The sequence below is a fragment of the Pocillopora verrucosa genome, chromosome 4, assembly GCF_036669915.1.
Source record: "Pocillopora verrucosa isolate sample1 chromosome 4, ASM3666991v2, whole genome shotgun sequence".
In the NCBI taxonomy this organism is placed as follows: domain Eukaryota; kingdom Metazoa; phylum Cnidaria; class Anthozoa; order Scleractinia; family Pocilloporidae; genus Pocillopora; species Pocillopora verrucosa.
The window spans coordinates 25,876,566-25,897,276 of record NC_089315.1 but is presented as its reverse complement, the minus strand read 5'-3'; the positions used below and the strand labels follow the sequence as shown (position 1 = coordinate 25,897,276).

The 20,711-nt window shown below is 36.9% G+C and overlaps 3 protein-coding genes across 3 annotated transcripts; 2 read left to right on the top strand and 1 right to left on the bottom strand.

Moving 5' to 3' along the window:
• Positions 1-701: 701 nt before the first annotated feature.
• LOC131779291 (exocyst complex component 5-like) lies at positions 702-12,832 on the bottom strand. Its single transcript, XM_059095821.2, has 20 exons — positions 12,679-12,832; positions 11,126-11,368; positions 10,468-10,662; positions 10,197-10,261; positions 9,923-9,951; positions 9,414-9,523; positions 9,143-9,187; positions 8,539-8,682; positions 8,171-8,250; positions 7,930-8,040; positions 7,338-7,436; positions 6,914-7,061; positions 6,365-6,473; positions 5,570-5,693; positions 4,931-5,017; positions 4,207-4,315; positions 3,342-3,498; positions 3,116-3,174; positions 2,453-2,554; positions 702-2,090 (listed from the first exon to the last, which is right to left on the bottom strand). The coding sequence occupies exons 1-20, from the start codon at positions 12,700-12,702 to the stop codon at positions 2,004-2,006; spliced, it is 2,127 nt and encodes a 708-aa protein (XP_058951804.2). The 5' UTR covers positions 12,703-12,832; the 3' UTR covers positions 702-2,003.
• Positions 12,833-12,893: 61 nt separating this feature from the next.
• LOC131779292 (voltage-gated hydrogen channel 1) lies at positions 12,894-18,277 on the top strand. Its single transcript, XM_059095822.2, has 8 exons — positions 12,894-13,231; positions 13,432-13,568; positions 14,579-14,652; positions 14,914-14,967; positions 15,625-15,677; positions 15,862-15,938; positions 16,929-17,044; positions 17,190-18,277. Exons 1-8 carry the CDS (start codon positions 13,089-13,091, stop codon positions 17,250-17,252), a joined length of 717 nt encoding a protein of 238 aa, XP_058951805.2. The 5' UTR covers positions 12,894-13,088; the 3' UTR covers positions 17,253-18,277.
• Positions 18,278-19,295: 1,018 nt separating this feature from the next.
• Positions 19,296-20,642, top strand: LOC131779317 (uncharacterized). The gene is made up of 2 exons (XM_059095859.2): positions 19,296-19,523; positions 19,929-20,642. The coding sequence occupies exons 1-2, from the start codon at positions 19,431-19,433 to the stop codon at positions 20,529-20,531; spliced, it is 696 nt and encodes a 231-aa protein (XP_058951842.2). The 5' UTR covers positions 19,296-19,430; the 3' UTR covers positions 20,532-20,642.
• Positions 20,643-20,711: the final 69 nt, after the last annotated feature.

Here is a 20,711-nt window from a genome sequence, read left to right as displayed (position 1 = left end):
AGCAGACGGAGTGTCATCTTCTGAAAGTGAATCAGTCTGCTGAGCAGCAGACTGAGTGTCATCTTCTGGAAGTGAATCAGTCTGCTGAGCAACAGACTGAGTGTCATTTTCTGGATTTGAATCAGTCTGCTGCTCGGTGTCAAGCTGCGTTCGGATCGCATCGATCTTCTGAACAAAGTATTTCCCCAAATCGTTAGAGAATGTTCTACTGTCCAGATTAGGTGGGAGACGTGGGTTATAAGGTAAATTATAATCGATCGTATGACTTCCAAAGATAGCAAATTCATAGCTTGGTTATAAAACAGGTGAGAACTTCAATCAAACTCATTCGCAGCGCTCCCTTGTAACTGTTTTACAGCATTAAAAGAGAAAATTCCCATTTAATATTCGCTATACCAACCGAAAATCCTTGAGTAAAATGGAGCAATTTTTCAATGTTTACAACTGTAATAAAACCTAGCTCACAAAAATTGGCATTGCTCAGGGCATTCATAATTAAGTATATTGGGAAGTCTCCTTCAAATTTGTAGTTATTAATTTATTCCTTTTCCTGTTTGTTCCATTATTAACTAAACACTATTTATAGCGGTAGATACAGTAGAAACCCGCGATATCGAATCTCCTGCTAACTCGAACATGAGCCCTTTTTACCCTGAATTAAACCTTATTTTTCCTGTCATTTACCATCAGCAAACTCGAACTCGGTGTATTTGGACTCCCCGCCAAATCGAAGTAATTTTATTTCCGTCAGCCCAAATTTATCCTAGTATCTTAGACTTAAAGTAAAAACGACAGCCGACAAACGTCAAAGTGTCAGAACTTGGCTGATGAAATGGTCCATGAACTTAACAGATGTCCAACCACATTTCTTGGAATAGACAACATGACAAACGGCTACCATGGAAAATAAGAGAAAAAGTTTACCTAAGATAAAGTAAATAGAGATGTGTTTGGTTTTTTAAGAGCGTGGGACTAAGTAATAATTGGAGTTTCTATAGGGGAACGATTTTTAGGCCTTCAGATCTTGCGCTCCGATGTTACACCAATGAGCCACAGACTATGATGCCCAAGTGTGTTACAGGGTTCGATGAAAAAATACATTGTCGGGAAATTTGGTGTGTTATTCATACAGTGAGACATTATTTTAGATACCTAGCACATGTTTCTGAAAAAGTCAATAATTACTTAATCTTCTTTACTAAAAGCTATCGAGGATCTCTTAATTAAGATGTCTCTCCCAATGGGAAAGAACTTGCAATGGGTTGAGTTCACCAGTCACCCATTGTCTCGTAACGTCACCGTGAGAGAGATGTCAGTAATTAAAGCTCTCTGATTAGTCTGCATTATCCGATATTAAACTCTGATCGCCGAATAGGAGTTTGCAGACTTGAAGAAACCCCTACGGCGACAACAACGAAAACGTTCCGAAAAAAAATTCAATTGGCATAACAGCTCTGCATGTGCGTTTTAAAACTTTGTACACTTTCTGGCCGTCCAGAGCGAAACAACGTCAAAACAACAAATTTAACGTAGTCTGAGAACGAGAGCCTTGACGGTAGATCATTCACTTTTCCACTTTAAATTCAACCCTGCATTTACATGTGTTGCTGAAGGTAAAATCTAGTTACACTTAAGACTGTTAACATATCGAGCTACAAAGATGAACATAGTACTGGGCACTAAGTCTAACAATACAAAGCCAGTAAGGAACCAAAGTGCGGTCAGTTTGCTCGAAGACCTTCAAGGGGGAAAAGAGAGGACCCTGGAAACGAGGAGTATGCTGAAACGAGTTACGTTACTATAGTCGTCATTCGTCTAGGGAAAGAGAAAGGTTGAGATTTACACTAAGTGATTCGTTTAAACTCTCCAGGGCGTCCATGAACTGAATGTTAGTCTTGCGGTCATCTTTTTAAAGTATCAAATGGAGAGGACTCTTGGACCAATAGAATAGAGTGGACTAGGAGATCAAAAGTGAAAAAGTTGCAGTTGCACTTTGGTGAGGTTCACATGAAGTGCTTGGACAGTTTGGCTGTTCTGTAATCAACTCGAAGTTGTACAAACTGTTGTAAAACAGCTTTGTCTAGCGTTGCCTAAAACAAAACAGGAGGAATAGCGGTAAGTTTGATGTACAATATTTACGTGAAGGTTTGGCATCGAGCTCCCTTGTACACGAGGAGTATATCCTGCTAAAGTCATATAAATCTATCACAGTCCTAAGAAAGCGAATTCAAAAATTCCCTTCTTACAGCGTTTTAGAGATTCCTGGGTAACTTAACCATTCCAAACTACATTCAAACGAGCTGAAAAGTCAACTGTGACCATTACCATTAACTCTAAACTACTTCTGCAGTTTCAAGTAAGCACTACACGAGCTTCAGGAAGACATATCAGAAAGATTTTTCAAACTTTTGAATACCAAACCGAAAACAGAGTTGTTCATTCACATACTTACCAATTGCTCTTCTGAACAGACTTGTTTCAGGTTTTCTGGTTGGACGACTAATAAGTTCGTGAGCGAGTATAACTTGTCAAATAATTTGACTAACAGGGGGATCTAATGAAAAAATAAAAAGGATCAAAATTATCATTTACTTCACAGGGCTGGGTTGTAAAAAACGACATCAATTAAAACTAATCAATACAGGGTTGATGTAAAGTTTTGAGTAAGTTCAGTAGCTTTGCACGCAGCCCCACAATTTCGTTCCTGTTTTCTTCGTTCAGACTTGCACTTTGATAAAACCCCCTCGAGAGTAACCGTCCATACACCATTTTATACATGAAGAATCAAACATCATAACGTTTACTCCAGTACTTACCGTCTTTCGAACAACCGGCCCCTTGGAACACAGAGGCGCACTAGAATGCACAACGCTATATAACATGTCTGAACAACAATTCTCCCCCAAAACATTCATTCTATAGGATGTGGGAGGCTAGGAACACTGTAGTGGCCTGAGATTAAGGCGTCAAAATTCAGAACGAGTTGTCACTGGGTACGTTCTGAAACGGGGTAGTTAAATTGCCCTCTGTTCATCCTGTTCCACTTCAATAAGGAGAATAAATGGGGACTGAAAAGCCAACAGGCTAACACGACAGTACGAATACTTTTAATTACCTTGAACTCCTTGATACAGCTCCTGTACTCGCTTATATCGCATATTGCCACCATTCCTCCTAAAAAAAAGACACGACAATGAACACAAAGCTCACTTAAGTAGCCATGACAAGTGTGTGTCTTTTGCAATAAGAACGAGTGAGGCGCGTTCTTCGAGCTAAGAAGAGCATGAAACGAGAAAACGTCAAACGTGAAACGAAACGAGCGTGAAACAAACATTGTTTACCTATTGAAGTGTATTGAAACTGTTGTAGATGTTCAAACACCTGACGGTGAATTCGTGTGCCGAATTCTGTGAGAACCGACTCCAAGTTCTTTCCATCCATCGATTCCTGGATGAACTTCCGCTGGGAATAAATGAATTCACAAGTCTTGGCGCACGCCTGTCAACACACAACAAAGAAACATTAATAACACACGAGGATAGCAGATGAAACGTACTGCATTTAATTATAGATCCTTTGTATTGTCGAAAAAGAAGTACCACAAAAGTGAAAAAAGACGTTTGCACCAAGGGGAACTGACGACCACTTTTTCTTTTTATTCTGTTGCAAAGTTTGACCAGATCGCTGAAGCGTACTTTGCTACCAAATCGTATGGCGTTTGCAGAACATCTTCTGTGTGAAGGGATGTTTTAAGGAACAACACGAACTCACTGCTCACAATCCCCAAAGATCAAAGTGGACTTCTCACAGATGAAAATGAACGGATACGTCTATGACCTAAACTCTTTACACCCTAACATCAGTATGCACATTCTCCATACCGATCTCTTCACATTTCCTAGGGAGCCGACAAGGAGAATTTGTTTGACAATCAAGAGCTTTTTTAGTTGGTGATTATTTCCTTTATTCTTGTGACCTTAATGTTTGATTCAGGTGTGATATTGTAGTGAGAAATTAGATGCTTGACACTCTTGGGAGGGAGGGGGGGCTGGGGGTGGTTATGAGTTAAAATAGCCTTTAACCCTTCTCCTCTATACCCAGATCTCGCGCGGTCAAAAAACCCAATGGAACCTCCGTAACCGCTCTCCAATAACTACTGATGATGAGTTTTCTTTACACTTTACAGCTTTGATAACAATTCAGTACCGTCGTCCTCTCCACAAGTCCCACTCCATGTTCTTCAGGTCTAAAATCTGATTTCTTCTGCTCTGTTGACAAAATATTCTTAATCCAACCTGACATTGACGTGAGAATCCTGCAAAACACAGTGGTATGATTGGTAACTGATCATAAAACTCAACGTCTTCTTTCTTCAAAATATATATCAATTCACTGCTAAGCATATAGGAAACGATAAAATAAATTTACAACAACTAGCCGAAAAACTAAGATGTAAATAAGTACAGCGTATTCGGAAGCACGACAAACTTTCAAAACAGGAGAGAGAGATGGGGGGGTGCAAAACACAGAATATAAGATGTCTTAACTTTCTCGGGAGTGAAAAGTTATACTCAGTGAGTGTACTAATGTAATTTTACTAAGGTTCTCAGAAAGTTTCGGTATCACTGTAAGCTGATATCCATGGCGAGTGGGGAAACGATTTGGCGACTTAAGTTGCAGAGTGAGTCGAAATAAACGTCCATGGCACATGTGACATAACTCCTAGAAGAGCAGATACCCTGAGATTAAAGAGAAATTACATACATATGTATAAGAACACTTGATTCTCGAAGTGAAGCCTAGAAACTCTATCCACGATCCTCGAATGTTTCCAGAAGCAAAGTTCGTGTTAAGATTATCAACTTAAAATTTAGCGATAATGCAGTTTACGGTGTAGCCTGTGCCAGGGATAAAAATACAAAAACCTTACCGGTCTATACCAGAGTCCAGTTTGCTTTCCATCATTTCCATTATTGCCTTCTTCTTTCGGACGCATTCGGCATAAACTGGCGAAGATCTGTGCAGAGGTTCTCATAGCGTTTTTAATATTGTAAACAATGACATGAGTGCGTTTAACGGAAGGCATTAAGTTGAGATCTGGTTTAGTGGGTAAAACTAGTCGAATCCGCAAACAAAATTCATCTAGGCATCCATTTAACTCGGTGACTTCTCAATAGAGCAATTTTAAATTGAAATTCGACAAATATCCGAGCATTGGTATTGCTATACTTCGCTCGATGATGATTCAGAAACTCGTACCACTCTCTCAACCAATCAGATGCAAAATTAAAACCAATCACGACTTGGTCACCCGCGTTTTCCCGCGCTGTAAGAAGTTTACTTGTTTTTTCCTTTGAGTTCTCATTGGCTCCTAAGAGTCTTTTCTTCCTTAACATTGGCAGCTGTGATTAATTTTGTTTTCGTTTTCTAACACTCAATCGGAAAGCGCTCTGACACATCAAAATGTTAAGAGCCATAACTTTCTATTAAACCGCTAGCTGGCACTTGCTATCGAGTTTGATGTCGTAAAACCTCAAACTACCTTCAATATTGTGCATCAAATACTCACGCGACTAGTCCTATCACACAGTCCGTGAAATGTTTCTCAAACAGATGAAAGATGGCATTGGCTTGCTCAGACACTTTGAAAAACAGGCTCTCCGGCGGTGCCTTAGGTTCCGCTGAGGGTATTGCTACCGAATAAAAAATTGGTTTTAAACTTTTATTAAAAGAGGGAGCCAAAGGAGACTTGGAGCAGTGAAGCAATTGCTTAAGAATCCATTTAATTCTTATCTCTTTCATAAAGAGGCACATGCGAAATAAACTCTGCGACAATTGTCTTGCTCAGCAACCCATGACGTAATAGAGGCCCAGCTTTTTTCCCCACCGCTTGGTAATCTTTTTGAACAATTAGTTCAACAAGTTCCCACAAAAAAAGTATTCTTGACTTTCTTTTGCGGAAACCGGGTGAACAGTTGTTTGTGAACAGCACGATGAGGTTTCGACGCGCGGCCATGACAATTTTCGATCGGTTAAGTTACTCTTTGGAATATCAAACGCGGTTGAATATGAGTAATTTATACCAACTATGGTCCCATCACTTGACGATCTCTTTGAAGTAACAGGAGCTGCATACAATGGTATTTTTAACTTAAACAATTTTCGTTTTCGAAAACTAAAGGAACACTCTTTTTTGGAACAGTGGTTTGGCGTGTCGGCCAAGTTATAATCATAAACGTGGCGTTCGCAATTGAATTTTTGAATATTCAAAGACAATTTTTGAACAATCTTTGGAATCTTAAAACGCATCTTTAACGGACAAAAATTTCCTGACTCAGTTTACTACTTGTATTTGATAAGATACCTTGGAAGGTGACGTTGAGTGCGTAGTCAATGTGCTCGGTACACAGATTGTATAGCAGTTTTTGATAGATTTCCACTCCATTTGCTGCCATGTCAGACGGAGAAGACAACTACAAGAAAAACACTTTACATTAGAGTGTGATATATAAGAGGAAATTCAAATATTTGATTAGGGATCGAGGATCCCAGTATGTTAGTCTCTCATCATTCACCGTATTTCATTCCATGATAGGCCCTCCTTAGGAAGATTTCAATAAACTTGAGGGTTTCTAAGCAACCCATTCCCGTTCGGATCTTAACTTCCGTGACCGAATGTGCCAGGAGAAACATTCGCAGCTCCGCTTTTTCGCTAGGATACATCTTTATATCAATTTGAAATCACTTATTGTATTTCATTCTTTGATAGGAAGCTTGAGACAATGTGTGCTTTCAGTCTCTCTTGCACTATATCTTATACATCGATGGAGATTTTTTTAGCACGGCACTCATCATGGGAATAAGAACAAAAAAAAAACAGAATAAAAGAATACAAGGATTTCATCACCCTCACCAGCTCACATCTTTTCAAAGCCATTTTATTTTCTTGCAAAAGACTAACAGCCACATCTTGAGACAGAAGAGTAGTCTCTTTACTGGAGTCCATGGAATTCGCGTGCATTCTGAGTGGTATCCTTTTGGTCAATTCCGTACTCAAAAGACTGAAAACAAAATCGAGAAACCGGAAAATCATCAGGGAAAAAATATTCAGTATTTCAAGAAGAGAGCACATTGATGTTTTAATTCAAATCTGATTTGGTGTCCAAAAAATCCTCCGACTAGTTCCAATCCTCTCGCTTTAATTTTCTTCGCTCGCCCTTGCTTCACGCTCGTTTCCACAAACCGAATTCCTAAAATAGGCTTAAAGCTGCCAGAGGAGGTTTATAAACTAGACATCAAAACTCATATTTAATAAACATAACAGTCTACACACGTACCTCGCACCAGTGATCCTGTCCCTTTTTTCATGGTTTATAGAATGGTAGTACTTCTCCAAAATAGCAGCTGATTTCTCTGACAGGAAAGTTAACTCTGTTCTATGACACAAAAGTAGTTATGTCAAGTATTGTTTATGTTGTACAGTACAAACAGCATGAATCAAGAACTTTTAAAAAGGGGCTCTGAAAGAACTGTGAGTGCTCAGTGTACAAATTAGACTACGAGCAGTCCCTACTTTTCGGCATAGTCCCTCGCGCGAGTTCAAACAAAAAAAAGCAGTTAAAAAATTGATGTTAACGCGCTGTGCATAACGCTAAGAGCGAGGCGCACGAAATGAAGGGCCCTCCCTCCCCTGAATCCGCGCGCCGCGCTTATATTAATGTTTTCTTTCCTTTTTTTACTGATTGATGTTTTTCAGATTCGCGCGCGACGTAGTTTTAGACAATTTCACAACTAACCTTTTTTGGCATTCGCAGTTACCTGTGTCAACATTGTGTTAAGGAGCATTAATATAGGAGCACAGTGACAATGCATTCCCTTCATTGGGAGTGGAAAAGAAACCTATCTAACTTGCTGTTAAGTGGCACCCACTTGATGTAAGATGATAAGTATTCACTGAATAAATTTTTTCTCAGTCTTTCCAGAAAATTGGAATCTGATCCAAGTTTGTAACCAGAGAGTTTTTCTCCAAGTTTCTTGGCCCTGTAAAAATGGATAAAATAGTAAGAGATGACAAGTTCAGGTGAAATGGTCAAAATCCTGCTACTTGATAGTGCAAGAAATATAGCAAAAATAAGGGTCAAAAAAGGAAACATTATATCCTGATTATTACCTTTCGTACAAGTTCTGAAGGTTTTTCAGTGACTGTTCCTTGTCTGAGCCATAGTTTCTGAGTTGAGAATCCACATGTTTCTACAATGAAAAAATAGGTCAATTTGTTTGTAATAAAGGGTAGATGATGTTGAGTACTGTAAAACACTCATAACTATTTCATGTGTAAACAGAATGGGAGAAAGTAATCAAGATACTGATAACAAAAACAAAAACTTTTCAACGACTTGTGAAAATCAAATGACTCGATTTATACTGAAGTTTTTCAAGAAGAAAACTATGATTCTGAAGATTCTTTCCATTGGATGGCAATTAGTTTTAAAAAGATAAATGTGAAAAAAAGACGCCACAAACGAGGATTATTAATACCTTGAGCACATCCTCATGAATATTCTGCACTAGCTTTCCCATTACAACTTCAGCATTATTGCTAAAAACTTTGTTAACCATGCTATGAACCCGTTCACAGAGCGGTATCACATCTTGAAATACATCATAAGACAGGAACTGACCCTTTAGTGGAACAAAATAACATGAGTATCATGATAACACATGAGAAAAAAAAAAGAAATGACCTGCTGATAGATACTTTCCTTAAACTGTTCTTTTCATTTTCATTTTCATTTCCCTTCAGTTAGATTCTTAGGGAGGATACTTTCTAGCCTGTAGTGCAGTCATGTTAGCGTTACAAGCTCGTGATTCTTTTTCGGGTCGGCCGTGTTAGATATAGGGTTGTAGTGGATGGTGTGGGGGGGGGGGGGGGAAAGTGGGGAAAAATGAAAAGATTTCCCCACCACCTCCCCTTTCTTTTTTTACCACCCCTGACCACTTTGGTACAAATTTCTTTCTCTCACCAGCCTTTCACAAAAAAATTAAAGGCGATCTTCTGACATGGTGATTTTGTAAATGCACTTGTCTATAACTGACTATGAATAAAAGCCATATATACTGGTCAGGAGGTAATATACTTTACCTTCTGACTTTGTCTGATAAAGGAATCAATGCAGTGAGAGTAGCCCTGTGGAAAAGTAATTCATTATTAAGAAAAAAATGTCACTCAGCAATATATATCAGAGTTTTATATCACAAAGCCTTTCTCAAAGAGTGTCTTTAAATGACATGATTAGCACCAAATGATCATCAAGGATTGAAACAATCAAGTCCTTGAGCCACCAGTAACTAAACAACCAACAAGCACAAGAATAAACAATGATTGAATAGCAAGCAGCTGACTCACTACTCACCTTGAAGGGAAGCAATGTCTCTGCACAATCTCTCATACCACTGATATTTCCCTGATGATGGGCTTCTTCAAATTCTTCAATCAAAGCGACTTCCACTTTATCATGGCATTCTGTATGGATAAACCTATAGTTACTTAACACTTCAACACCCTGAAGTGCTAAACAAGTAAACTGCTTTCCACAATATCCATAAATTATCCAGGAAACAGGTACTGAGCATACTCAAACATATCTAAGTTAGAAGTTGTTTACAAAGAAAACAACTTCAGAATAAGTAAGTATTCCTTTTCTAATTTCTTAATCATTACAGTTTGCCACTGCTATATTTCAATTAATCAAAACACTAACGAAAAGTATGGAACTGCAGCTACAGGATCTCCCTACTAACAAGCAGACTTAAAAACAAGTAAATGCCATAAACTTGCATCTTATATGAGTAACAGCCCAGGTCATATGTTCAAGTACAGTGGCAGTTGTATTGTATATTAAAGCCTACATTGCATACCTACCTTTGATTCTTTCTTGGACATCTTTAAACCTAAAACCAAATAAATTGTACTTAGTGTGGTCGCTTTCCATTTCTTTAAAAACAATGTAGGCATTTTTAATCTCTTGATATGATCACACTCAAAATCTCAAGCAGAGTAGAACTTAAATTAAAACTTTATTGAAGGAATAATTATTTCAAACTGACTCATCTCTGTCATGCTTTCAAAGGTGCTATTTCTAACCCCTTGTATCATTAATTATATAAAGAAATTAAAAGTACATCACTTGTCCTACCTCTCAGCAGGAAGTTCGTGGGCAATAAGTGCCAGCTTTTGTATGATGTTTGCTGCTTCATGAATCTGCAGCAAAAAAGGAAAAAAGTTAAGTGTTGATTTGCCACTAGAGTTACAGTGTATCACTTTGTGAGATCTATTTTTTTTCTCATGGAGCTTATTTTTCTGCCATCAAGGGCTGTCTGCAAAACTGAAAACTCCTAAAATTCCCTACAACAAAGTTGTTACAGGCACTCCACTGCTCAGAATCTAATAATCCAATAACCTCTTACCCTAAACTGGTCACTAAACACAGTTGAAACATGTTTTCCTGTAGCAAACTCATCGAAATATTTCATGAGTTCTTGCGCCTCAATTGCTCTGGACCTTGGAGTGTTGATTCCTTCCAACTGGTCTCCCAGATGAACCACTTTGGTAGCCACATAGTTTATTCGGTCATCCAATTCTTGAAAGAGGGAAGATGCAGTCTACAAGAAAAGTTAATGATATATGAATAAAGTCTCATTATCAAAGCTCACAAATCAGACTAGTTTTAAATCTAATTTTACCCTGGAATATTTAAACAAAATATATCATATACAGTCAGAAGACCAGTTAGATATCTAGACTGTACTGCCTGCATATTTATTGTGGTTCAATTTTATCCTTGGTTCAAATTTTATGTTTCTTTTGTTTTTGGGTGTTGTATTGTATGATAATGAGTTTGAAACAAAGGAAAATAAAATTTGAACCAAGGATAAAATTGAACCACAACATATACACACCAAAAATCACATGCAATTGACAAAGATAATTTGCTTGAAAATCAAGAACTTCTTGAAATGGTGATCATTTCCTTTATTGTCTTGACATTACAATTGATTCAAAGTTGAAACTGTAAGGAGAAATTAGAAGCCAATCACTCTTAGAAGTTAAAGGGTTAACAATTACCTTAAAAGTTGATTCCAGTTCTCGAGATTTCTGTTTGTGTTGTTCCTGTTCTTTCCCACAGAGTTCTTCAAGTTTGTTAATTCTTCCCTGCATCTTCTCATCTAGAGCTGTCAGTTCTTTAATAGTTTTTTCAAACACGTCACACAAAGTTCTAGGATCAAAAGCTCCAGCTCCACCTTTTGACCCTCCACCATCCACAGTGCTTGCCAGACGCTCCACATATTCGTAAGCATCAAACTCCCCCTATTGTTTGCATTGAAGCAGTAGAGGTCACAGTGCATATGAACTAGACTGATAACTGCCAGTAAGTCATTATAGATTATAACACAATTTTGAGACTGTGTAATTTGGTTTTAATAAGCATGTGTAAATTTATCACAGACAACAAAGTTAAATGTGCCCATAAGGTGAATGCAATTTGTATTCTTTGAAAAATTTATAATTTCGACAGTGTGCGCTTTTTGCAATTTGTAATTGTGTCACAACTTTGCACCCATGTTACATAAAAAATGCACTCATTTTCAGCCATTCAGATGTGCACTATTTTTTCATGGATAGTATTATGGTTGATAGCAAGATACAGTGTAAGGGCTCAAAGGAAAAATTAAAACTTCAAGAAACATTAAATGTTTGGTTGTTTAAAAGATTTGTCAACAAAATGAATATCACTTAAATGACCTTCTTGTAAATTTGAAGTGATCAATATATGATAAGTTGATAGGTCTATATATTCGGGGACAGATGCACAGATGACATCACCCCCAACAAAATTTTGGTTTGTAGTCACATAAAACAAATAGATTCCACGTTGCAGTGGGTCTGTACAGTAGTAGATCGCAGATGACATCAAAATGTAGTAGTCAGAGCATCATTGACAAACTTGGCTCCACCTCAAGTGCCACTTTTTCTGTTCTTACCACATTTGATGTTATCTGTAATCTTTTACTGAACAGACTCACAGCAACATGGAATCTGTTTGTTAATCAGTCAAGTTTTACAAAGGCTTGGATTGGGGTCAAACGACTTATTTCCTTTACCAAAAGATCTGGATAGTAGCAGATATGCCACAAATTTAAGAAAATATGTGGCATTTTTTAAAAACATATTTCGACAGTTCTTCAGTCATCTTCAATTTTGATTTATACTAAGTACAAGGTTGAATTTAAAGTGTATAACAAAATGCTGATTGGACAAAATAAACAATAGAAACAAAACAATGTATGCAATTACAAGGAAAGTTTCGAATGCTAATTTAAAAAAGTCGTTAATTTTCTTAAATTATTTAATTTAATATTATATTGAAGATTAATAAGAAACAATCAGTTTCCCTCCTTTTCAGTCCAACAAGAATAAGCAAAACCTACTCTTATAATCTAAATATTGAATGCAAAAAAAGGAAACACTTTTCTAAGGGGCAGTTTGAGAGATCATTTGCTTAAAAAGAAACCTTTTGATATTCAAGATCGGAGGAAGTTAGTGACACACACAATAAATTCATCTCTACAAGCTTTTAAGTCTCTAATAAAGCCCTGTATGACTGAAATACAACAAACCTCAAATTCTTCAAATGAAGCCATCCTAGGAAAAGAGATGTAAGGAATTTATAACGCCAACATGTCGAGCTTCCGTACAACTCAGGCAATTTGCGATACACCGCCTCTCTCCGCCATGTTTGTTTTCGAGCGCCGTGATTAACTGGTTCCTAGTCTCCCTCGTAAAACCCGAAGGAACGCCTTGCAGATTTACAGGTGTCAAAGTTAACACATTTGACTTATTTGTAAGGATTAATTATTACAAGATACGGAATTACTCCACGTCGATCTTAACTCAAGAAGAACCACCTGTTACAAAACATTTAACAAACCAGTCAGCCAGAGACTAGAGTACTTCCGGGGGAAGGACACAACAGTTACATTGCGTGACCTTATCATTTAATACTTTGCATGCTTGAGTAACTTCGTCGATGTATGAACCCGATGATCAGCGACTTGTTGACAATGATACACTTTCAGATCTTAATATTAACCTGAACAAGATGGATAAAGCTTCTAATAACATTGCGGTGACAGAGAGTGCAGTAAACCTGACAGAAAATGAAGACGAAAGGTGACTTCAGCTTAGCAATTTGCGCTTTGGGTCTGAAATTTATCAGTGGTGCTGATAATGAAATTCAAACGGAATTAAACGTCGCGTCTGATTTCTACAATCCAGCTTTTATGATGCTGTCGCATGATCATCGCAATACATAAGATCTGTTATTTCAATTGAATGAAATTTTTTGAAGAGTGTGTTGTTTTCATCTGTAGGCCTTGTAACGATCACAGAGAACAGCTTTGTGAAATTCTTCACAGCAGAAGGGCTCAATATGTCATCATAACATTGGTTGTCGTGGATATGATCATTGTTATTGCGGAATTACTCATTGACTTGAAAGCAGTTGAAGGTAGGCACTTATCTATCGACGATGGTGTTTTCATTTATTTTGATTTTTTATTTAATGCCTTTGGTAGCAAAAAAATAGCTTTTTAAAACATCGATTGAATTGTTACCACAGTGCTTTGTTTGGGTGAGAAGACTTCCGCTTACTTGTGACAGTTGTTTAGCGATCGAGTAGTGTAAAATTACAGGAAAAAGTGAAGTGCTTTCTTTCTAAAGTTAACCCTTTCACTCCTAGGAGTGACCAAACACATATTTCTTTTCACAAGATCAATTCATTTAAGCATTTTCACCGATCTGTGTCAATCACAATTTTGCTTGCTAACCATAGAATACACCTTGTGCCTTTGCTGTTAGTGTTAATGTGTTTATGTAAGTGCAGTCAAACCTGTACTAAGCTGCCCAGTATTAACCCTTTAACTCCCATGAGTGACTGAGACAGAATTTCTCCTTACTATATCTATACAATATCATGCAGACAAGTGATGAGAATAAAGAAAATTATCAATCATAGGAGTACTAAATGATCTAATAACAAATTCTCCAAACTAACACAATAAGAATCATTTGGTAGACAGTAAGGAGAATTACTTGTGAGATCATGGGAGTAAAAGTGTTGAGCAGTCACCCTGTATCAAGTGGTCAGTCGTCCCCCAATTAGGAGGTCACAACAATCTATTTTTTTTGTCTTCCACTTGAATAGAATATTCATTTAAAATGGAACCACTGATAAAATAAAATTAGGAACAATTTCCATTATATAGTTTATTCCATTTTACGTCATGGAATCAGTGTTAGTACTTTGAGTTCAAATACCCTCAACATATTGCAGATTGTTTTTCTTCTTTGAACTATTAGGACAAATATTACACATAAACATCATGCAAGTCAACCTGTATTACACAGTCACCTTACCATTCCTCATGGGTGTCTGCTTATTACAGATTCAACTGTTTTGTTAAATAAATGACTATTTATGTTGTTGACCCATACACAGAATATTACTTTTTGTTACAGTTCACCATGAGAGTCATGCACCACATATCCTGCATTACATCAGTATTGCCATCCTTTCAATCTTCATGATTGAGGTATTATTAAGATTAATAAGTTACTCATAACCTCAGTGTTCTTTAGTGCTCTGCATATGTTTTCCTTAACATCACCCTTTAGCTGATGAATTGGTCTGTTCTTAATGCTTGTTTGCAGGATAAGGATTTCACATCAGAAGGCGAAGTCAGATATAAATCACTTCTGAGAGTTAGAGGATTAAAATAATTAATTTTGATACACAAAAATTTATGATGTAAAAATGATTGATTGTAAGTTCTTTCTTCTTTTTCTCTGTTTAGTTGTTTGTAAAGATCTACGCTATGGGACTCACATTTTTCAAACACAAAATGGAGGTTTGTGCATTTACATTTATTGGAAACCTGTACGTATCAAACAGGCAATTGAAAAATTGTTGCTTGTGCCTGCTTGATGCATGGTTTCCACTTGATAGAGGCTTAAATGGCCTCATGAATTTTTTCAGTCAAGAAAAGGGTCATAATTAACTGATGGATGGCGCTTTATTACTTGCATAAATTTTATATACCCTTCCCTTCCCCCCGTTGATCCTGCATTAGATTATTGATCTGCCCCTATTTTTGCACCAGCCTTGCTGCTCCCTCCAAGGGAAAATTTTGTCCAGTCTATAATAATCATTTGTCATACCCCAATTAGAACAGAGTCAGTCTTAAGGCTCATTGATAATTAACCCTTTTCCTCCCAAGATTGGGTTGTTAATTCTCCCCTCTTCCCTCCTGGTGACACATACACTTAATGATGGTTTTTGTGGCTGCTCAGAAGGGGTATGCATGAATACAAGTTCAGGTTGCACAAAATATGGGGAGAAAACTGGGATTTAGACCAGCACTTGCTTCATACCAGAAGTTAGTGAAGTATGGAGTCATTGAGATATGGGTTCCTCTGAAATAGGTCTTGATCTAAAGTATACAAATAGTTGAAAGTGATGAGAATTTATTGAAAATTATAACAAATTTATCATGATTGTTTTCTAGATATTTGATGGAATTGTAGTTACAGTATCGTTTGCCTTGGATATTGCTTTCAGGTTTGTGGATTAAGTCTAGGGCTGGTTATTGTTTTGTTTTAAGTTTCTAGACCAATACCATTGTGTCGGCTGTATTATCATGTGTTGTGCTGGATTCATGTTGTGCTAAATAACTTTGTTTTGCTTTGACACGGATTGGATGGATTGAGATAAGTTGATGTCTGCTTAAATTTTATTGTTACAGTGGAAAGGAGGGAGCTGTTGATGGAATAGGTCTTATTGTTCTCCTTCGGCTTTGGAGAGTCACAAGAATTGTCAATGGTAATGTTTTACTTTGCATAAAATTAATAAATTGGTACAAAAGCATCCTACAAGAATCTGAGGGCACCCATTGTGTTGTTCTACATACATGTATAATTATCAAAAATTATCCATTTTATTAACCCATAACATAAGTATGCATATTCTCCATACTGTTCTCTTTAAATTTCCTAAGGTGCTGATACATTAAGTTCATGAGAAGAAAAGAAATGATCACAACAAAGAAAGTCTTGATTGTTGAACAAAATTTTCTTAGTCAGTGTAAATGTTTCTTTTCAAGCTAGAGTTGAATCTTAGTTCTTGGATTGATACACTGGCATACTATAGACACTAAACCTATAGAGGGTCTTTCTTTCTTTATTCTTTTTCCTTTTCCTTGGTGCAATCCTATATCAAAATTGCCAACTGAAATTATTACATGAAGAAATAACCAAAGTATTGAGCAATCATAGCCTCAAAAATAATCTCAACTTTGGAAACGAGCTTGTTGCAATTAAAGGAACCAGAAAGAAGGTAAAGACTAGTGATAAGTTTCATTTTTAATCACACCTAGGTAACTTAATTGAAAAGTAAGTTGCTGCTTAGCAATGTTGGCAGGTCTTGATTACTTAATTGAAAATTAAAGTCTGAACTTGTCTTCTACTCCAGAAATGATCTTGATAACACAGGGTCTTATCCTGAATTGAAACGCTAATTATAATTTATTATCTAGTAAAAAGCACTTATCACGGTTGTGTCAATCTAATCAGAAAATATTTTGCAGCCTTTGTCAGCAGCAGTAACATTTAGATTTAATGGAAACGGTTACAGTCAGCGCTTTAGGAAATGAATGGAGAATGGCAGGAGAATGTGCATACTGATGTTAGGGTGTAAAGTGTTTAAACAAATCCACATGTTCAAAGCAGGGCTCTTATAGTTTTGTTTTTGTTTGTCAGTCAGTCCCAAGAATGTTATACAGTCATCTAACATTGTGTGGGGAAATTTCAACAGGTATAGTTTTGTCTGTGCAAATACAAGCAGACAGGAAGATTGAAGTCTTGGAGAAGGAAAACAGTGAGCTAAAAGAAGAACTTGAACAGCTGAAATCCAAGTGTGAACAGTTAGAGGTATTGGTAAAAATAATTTTAAATGAAAACATTATCTGAAATGAATATTTCGGCCCATGTTGACAATTTTTAATTGGTGACAGATGTGCAATGCAGCAATTTAAGCAAATATGAAATATTTTATTTGCATTTATTTTGCTTTTAGGTTGAGCTGAAAACATTTAAACATGAGACAGGCCCTGATGCAGTCAATGGAAATCAAATTTGAGAAACATTAAATCTGATTAGTAACCTGATAGCCAGACAGAATAAAGACCTGCTGGCCAACTGAATGATTGAGTGACTAATCATTAAAAGGACTGATTGACTGACTGACTGGATTACTGGATGATGACTGACTGATAAATAGATAGAGAGAGGGAAGAACAGAAAAATATATATGTGGGAATTTCTGAACCAATGGCTTGTGAATTATGTTTTGCATTGTACAAAATACATGAAATTTTGTTCTTGGGTAGATAACTATTTTCTTAGAAACATTTTTCTAATTTATATTAAATTATCATTATTCAATACCTACATTTATCAATTTTAGTATGATATCTTCAAAAATAGTCTATTTTATGCATATTGTACACCTGAAAATCATGGTTTTATAACAATCATTGTTACTAATATTTAGAGGAATGAAAAATTCAAGTTTGCATCAGATTTTGCATTTTCACCTTTTTATTACTGATCTATTCAAGATTGAATGAAATTTGTTGGATTATCACATATCTTAAAAAAAAAATTCATTTGATTGATTGTCTGAGCAGTCCACCCAATACAGATGGGACAAATTGACTCGTGTTATTTTTTGAGAAAGTAATATTTGCAATCCGATGCTTCACAGATATGCACATTCTTTGAAACTGTGTGATAGAAAATTATTTTGGAATTCTAATACTTGAAAAAGCAAAGATAATACATTTTTTTTTTACTTTCTTTTCATTAATTTTATTTGTTCCTTTAGGTAGCTGTATTTTAATGTAGAAATGTAATTAAGGACATTTTATAACATTATTTATCAATAAAGGGCAAAATTACTGAGCGCTGATTGGTTGAGAGAGAGGGCATTTTTTCTTAATCGAGGGCATTTTTAGTAATCAAGAGAGGGCATGATTACCTGTTAATGATTGGCTAATCCGTTGCATGGCAACCGTTCGTTATCTTGAAATTTGTTAAAAATAGACTGCGCGCGTGATTTTCCTTCGTATAAGTTTTGCCCTTTATTGATAAACAAGTAATCCCATGAGACCTCGTACTCTTAAGGATTAATTGCACTTGAGTTTTCAAAATTTTGGAAAATTTTGAAAACTCTCGTGCAATTAATCCTTAATAGTACTTGGCCTCATGTGATTACATATACAAAGTGAAGGTAAAGAGTTTTCGTAAATTGTGAAATTAAAGCAGTTTTTTAGTACTGAGTTTTAGCATTTTCAACTATTTTCAATATAAGCGTAGGAAACCACGACGCGAAGCGGAGTGGTTTCCAGCTTATCGAGGGCAATTAGGGCGCGCGTACTATTTGAATTATTTTATAATAATTATTGTTAAACTATAGCATGGTCATTTCCGATCAGAGCAAAGAAAACATGACAAGAAGCCATTGAGAACACAGGGTAGAGAAAGAAGCAAACTCTCTGAAGTGCGTGAAAAGGTACTTGAGCATGTCGCGGTTGGTTTTAGTTTTGCATCTGAGAAAGTGACGAGTTTTCTGGAGTAATCTCAGATCGAAATAAACAAACAAAACTAATTCAGGATTACCTGATATTATTGACATAAGAAAAAAAACTATTTTGTCATAGGAGTACGTACAAAACATTTAATGCTGGAACTGTTTAGTCCAAATTATGGCAACAAGAGAAAAACGATGAGCGTAATACCCACCAACTATTGTCATTGTTCTTTACTGTTCTTTAGCAAACGCATTCTCAGATCACTCTGTCAAGTTTACTTCAATTTGAATTTTTAAATAATTTTTAATAAGTTTAGCATATAGGCGAGAGAGACCGAAGAAAAAGGTGACTTATTTTTCGTTTTGTGTGTAAATAACGAATTACAGGTTTCCAGTTTCTTCAGCCAGGTTTGTTCGAGGAGTAGGATTGCCGGACGCGATCACTCATTGTTTTTATCAGCCTACGTGTAGCCAGACCCTTTCCCGTAAGGCTACACGTAGCCTGTTTCTATGTATTTAAAGTGTTTACTAAGCCAATTTTTAGTGTTGCTGAAGACGTCAGCCTTTGAGTAATTGTCTGTCTGATTGTATTGTCTAATCGAGTCGCAAACACGCGAAAATTTCCAGGTTTTCAGATAACAAAAAGAATTAAAATGTCTTCATCAAAGTCAGTTTTCATTCCGTCGCAGTTTTTGTACCCGCGCAGTTAACCTAATTACTTAAGAAATGAAGATCGTCAAAGTCATGTTGTTGATGTTTGCTGTATCGTTGGGATGGGGACGCGATCTTGAGCCTCAAAACACGAGGAAACAGCCACAGGTAATGATTCTCTCTTCTGTCTCTTTGACTTTGGTAGAGTCGAAATAATACGGTCTACTGACACATGCAGAAAGTCTGTCGACTGTATCTATTGACACGTAATATTCAGGATCATTCAATGCTTCTCCTCTGTTGAACAGATCGACCGATTTACCCCGCAAAAAGAATTCCATCCCATGCACTTAAAGCCCATCATTTTGATTTCGCGATTCACCTAAAAGAGGTTTTTTATTAGAGCTTTTCTGGATTTCCTTTCGTGAGTTGTTTCTATGTTGCCTCTCCTAAGGAGTATCGAACACGTAATGAAATGTTCTTCAAGACTTTTAAGATTAGTAAACCTCGGCAGGTTACTTCAGCTACTTTTCTTATGGTTCACGTTTGTGTCTTTCATTTTTTGATGAACAGCTTGTATATTACAAATTCTTCACACCCATGAAGCTGATAGCAGAGGCCTCGTTCATCCATCACCACAACTCCATCACTCCTCGTCTTCTCACCTTCCTTGGCGCTCCAAGCCAACTCTATCGTCTGATGATTGTTCCTCTGATTCCTCCTGGAGTCATTGACGCAGATGCTAAACTTGTCGTCAAGATGGCGGTTGCTTTAGAAACAAAATATGGCCAAGTAGAAAGTGACCCCTCTTTCGCTGTTTCTGATAGTAATCGCTTCATTGGTGTGCTAACAACTGATAAATTGAATTACGCATCTTATAGTCCATGTCGTGGTATCGAAGGAGATAGCGGGCTAACAATAACGAAGCGTAATACAGATAGCCCTCTCCCAAAGCCCTCCGAATCCTATTACCCAGGAAGATTCGACATACAGCTGAGCCTGGCTGACAGATGGGGAACCTGTTTCGTCTCGCTCGATGGCGGCTTTAGCAGAGAAATGATTTATCAGAACAAGCTGAATCCTAAAAATGGCCTGTTCTTGGAGATCTATGGCGATGACGCAAAAGAAAAAGAAGGCATCAAGTACATTGAGCTGACTATCCTACGAGAAAACTGACATTTCTTGCTGCTCTCATGAAAAGAAGGAAAATGTCTGACTCAAAAGTTCACTGTACTTGTTGAGATCGTGCTGATTAAAGATGCACCTTGATCCCACATGTTAAACCAATTTACCGTTCTCTGTGTGTGTGTTTACTTTTCTCTTGTGCCTTTTCATTTCGAGACGTAAACCCCTTCA

Bases quoted from the DNA above. Each gene is read 5' to 3' on its own strand.
- LOC131779317 (XM_059095859.2), top strand. From the start codon at position 19,431: ATGAAGATCGTCAAAGTCATGTTGTTGATGTTTGCTGTATCGTTGGGA. The intron at 19,524-19,928 runs GTAATGATTCTC...TTTGATGAACAG, and splicing joins ACACGAGGAAACAGCCACAG to CTTGTATATTACAAATTCTT.
- LOC131779292 (XM_059095822.2), top strand. From the start codon at position 13,089: ATGTATGAACCCGATGATCAGCGACTTGTTGACAATGATACACTTTCA. The intron at 13,232-13,431 runs GTGACTTCAGCT...TTTCATCTGTAG, and splicing joins ACAGAAAATGAAGACGAAAG to GCCTTGTAACGATCACAGAG. The intron at 15,939-16,928 runs GTAATGTTTTAC...AAATTTCAACAG, and splicing joins AGTCACAAGAATTGTCAATG to GTATAGTTTTGTCTGTGCAA.
- LOC131779291 (XM_059095821.2), bottom strand. From the start codon at position 12,702: ATGGCTTCATTTGAAGAATTTGAG. The intron at 5,694-6,364 runs GTATCTTATCAA...TTTATTCGGTAG, and splicing joins ACTCAACGTCACCTTCCAAG to CAATACCCTCAGCGGAACCT. The intron at 2,091-2,452 runs GTAAGTATGTGA...GTTTTGTTTTAG, and splicing joins TCTGTTCAGAAGAGCAATTG to GCAACGCTAGACAAAGCTGT.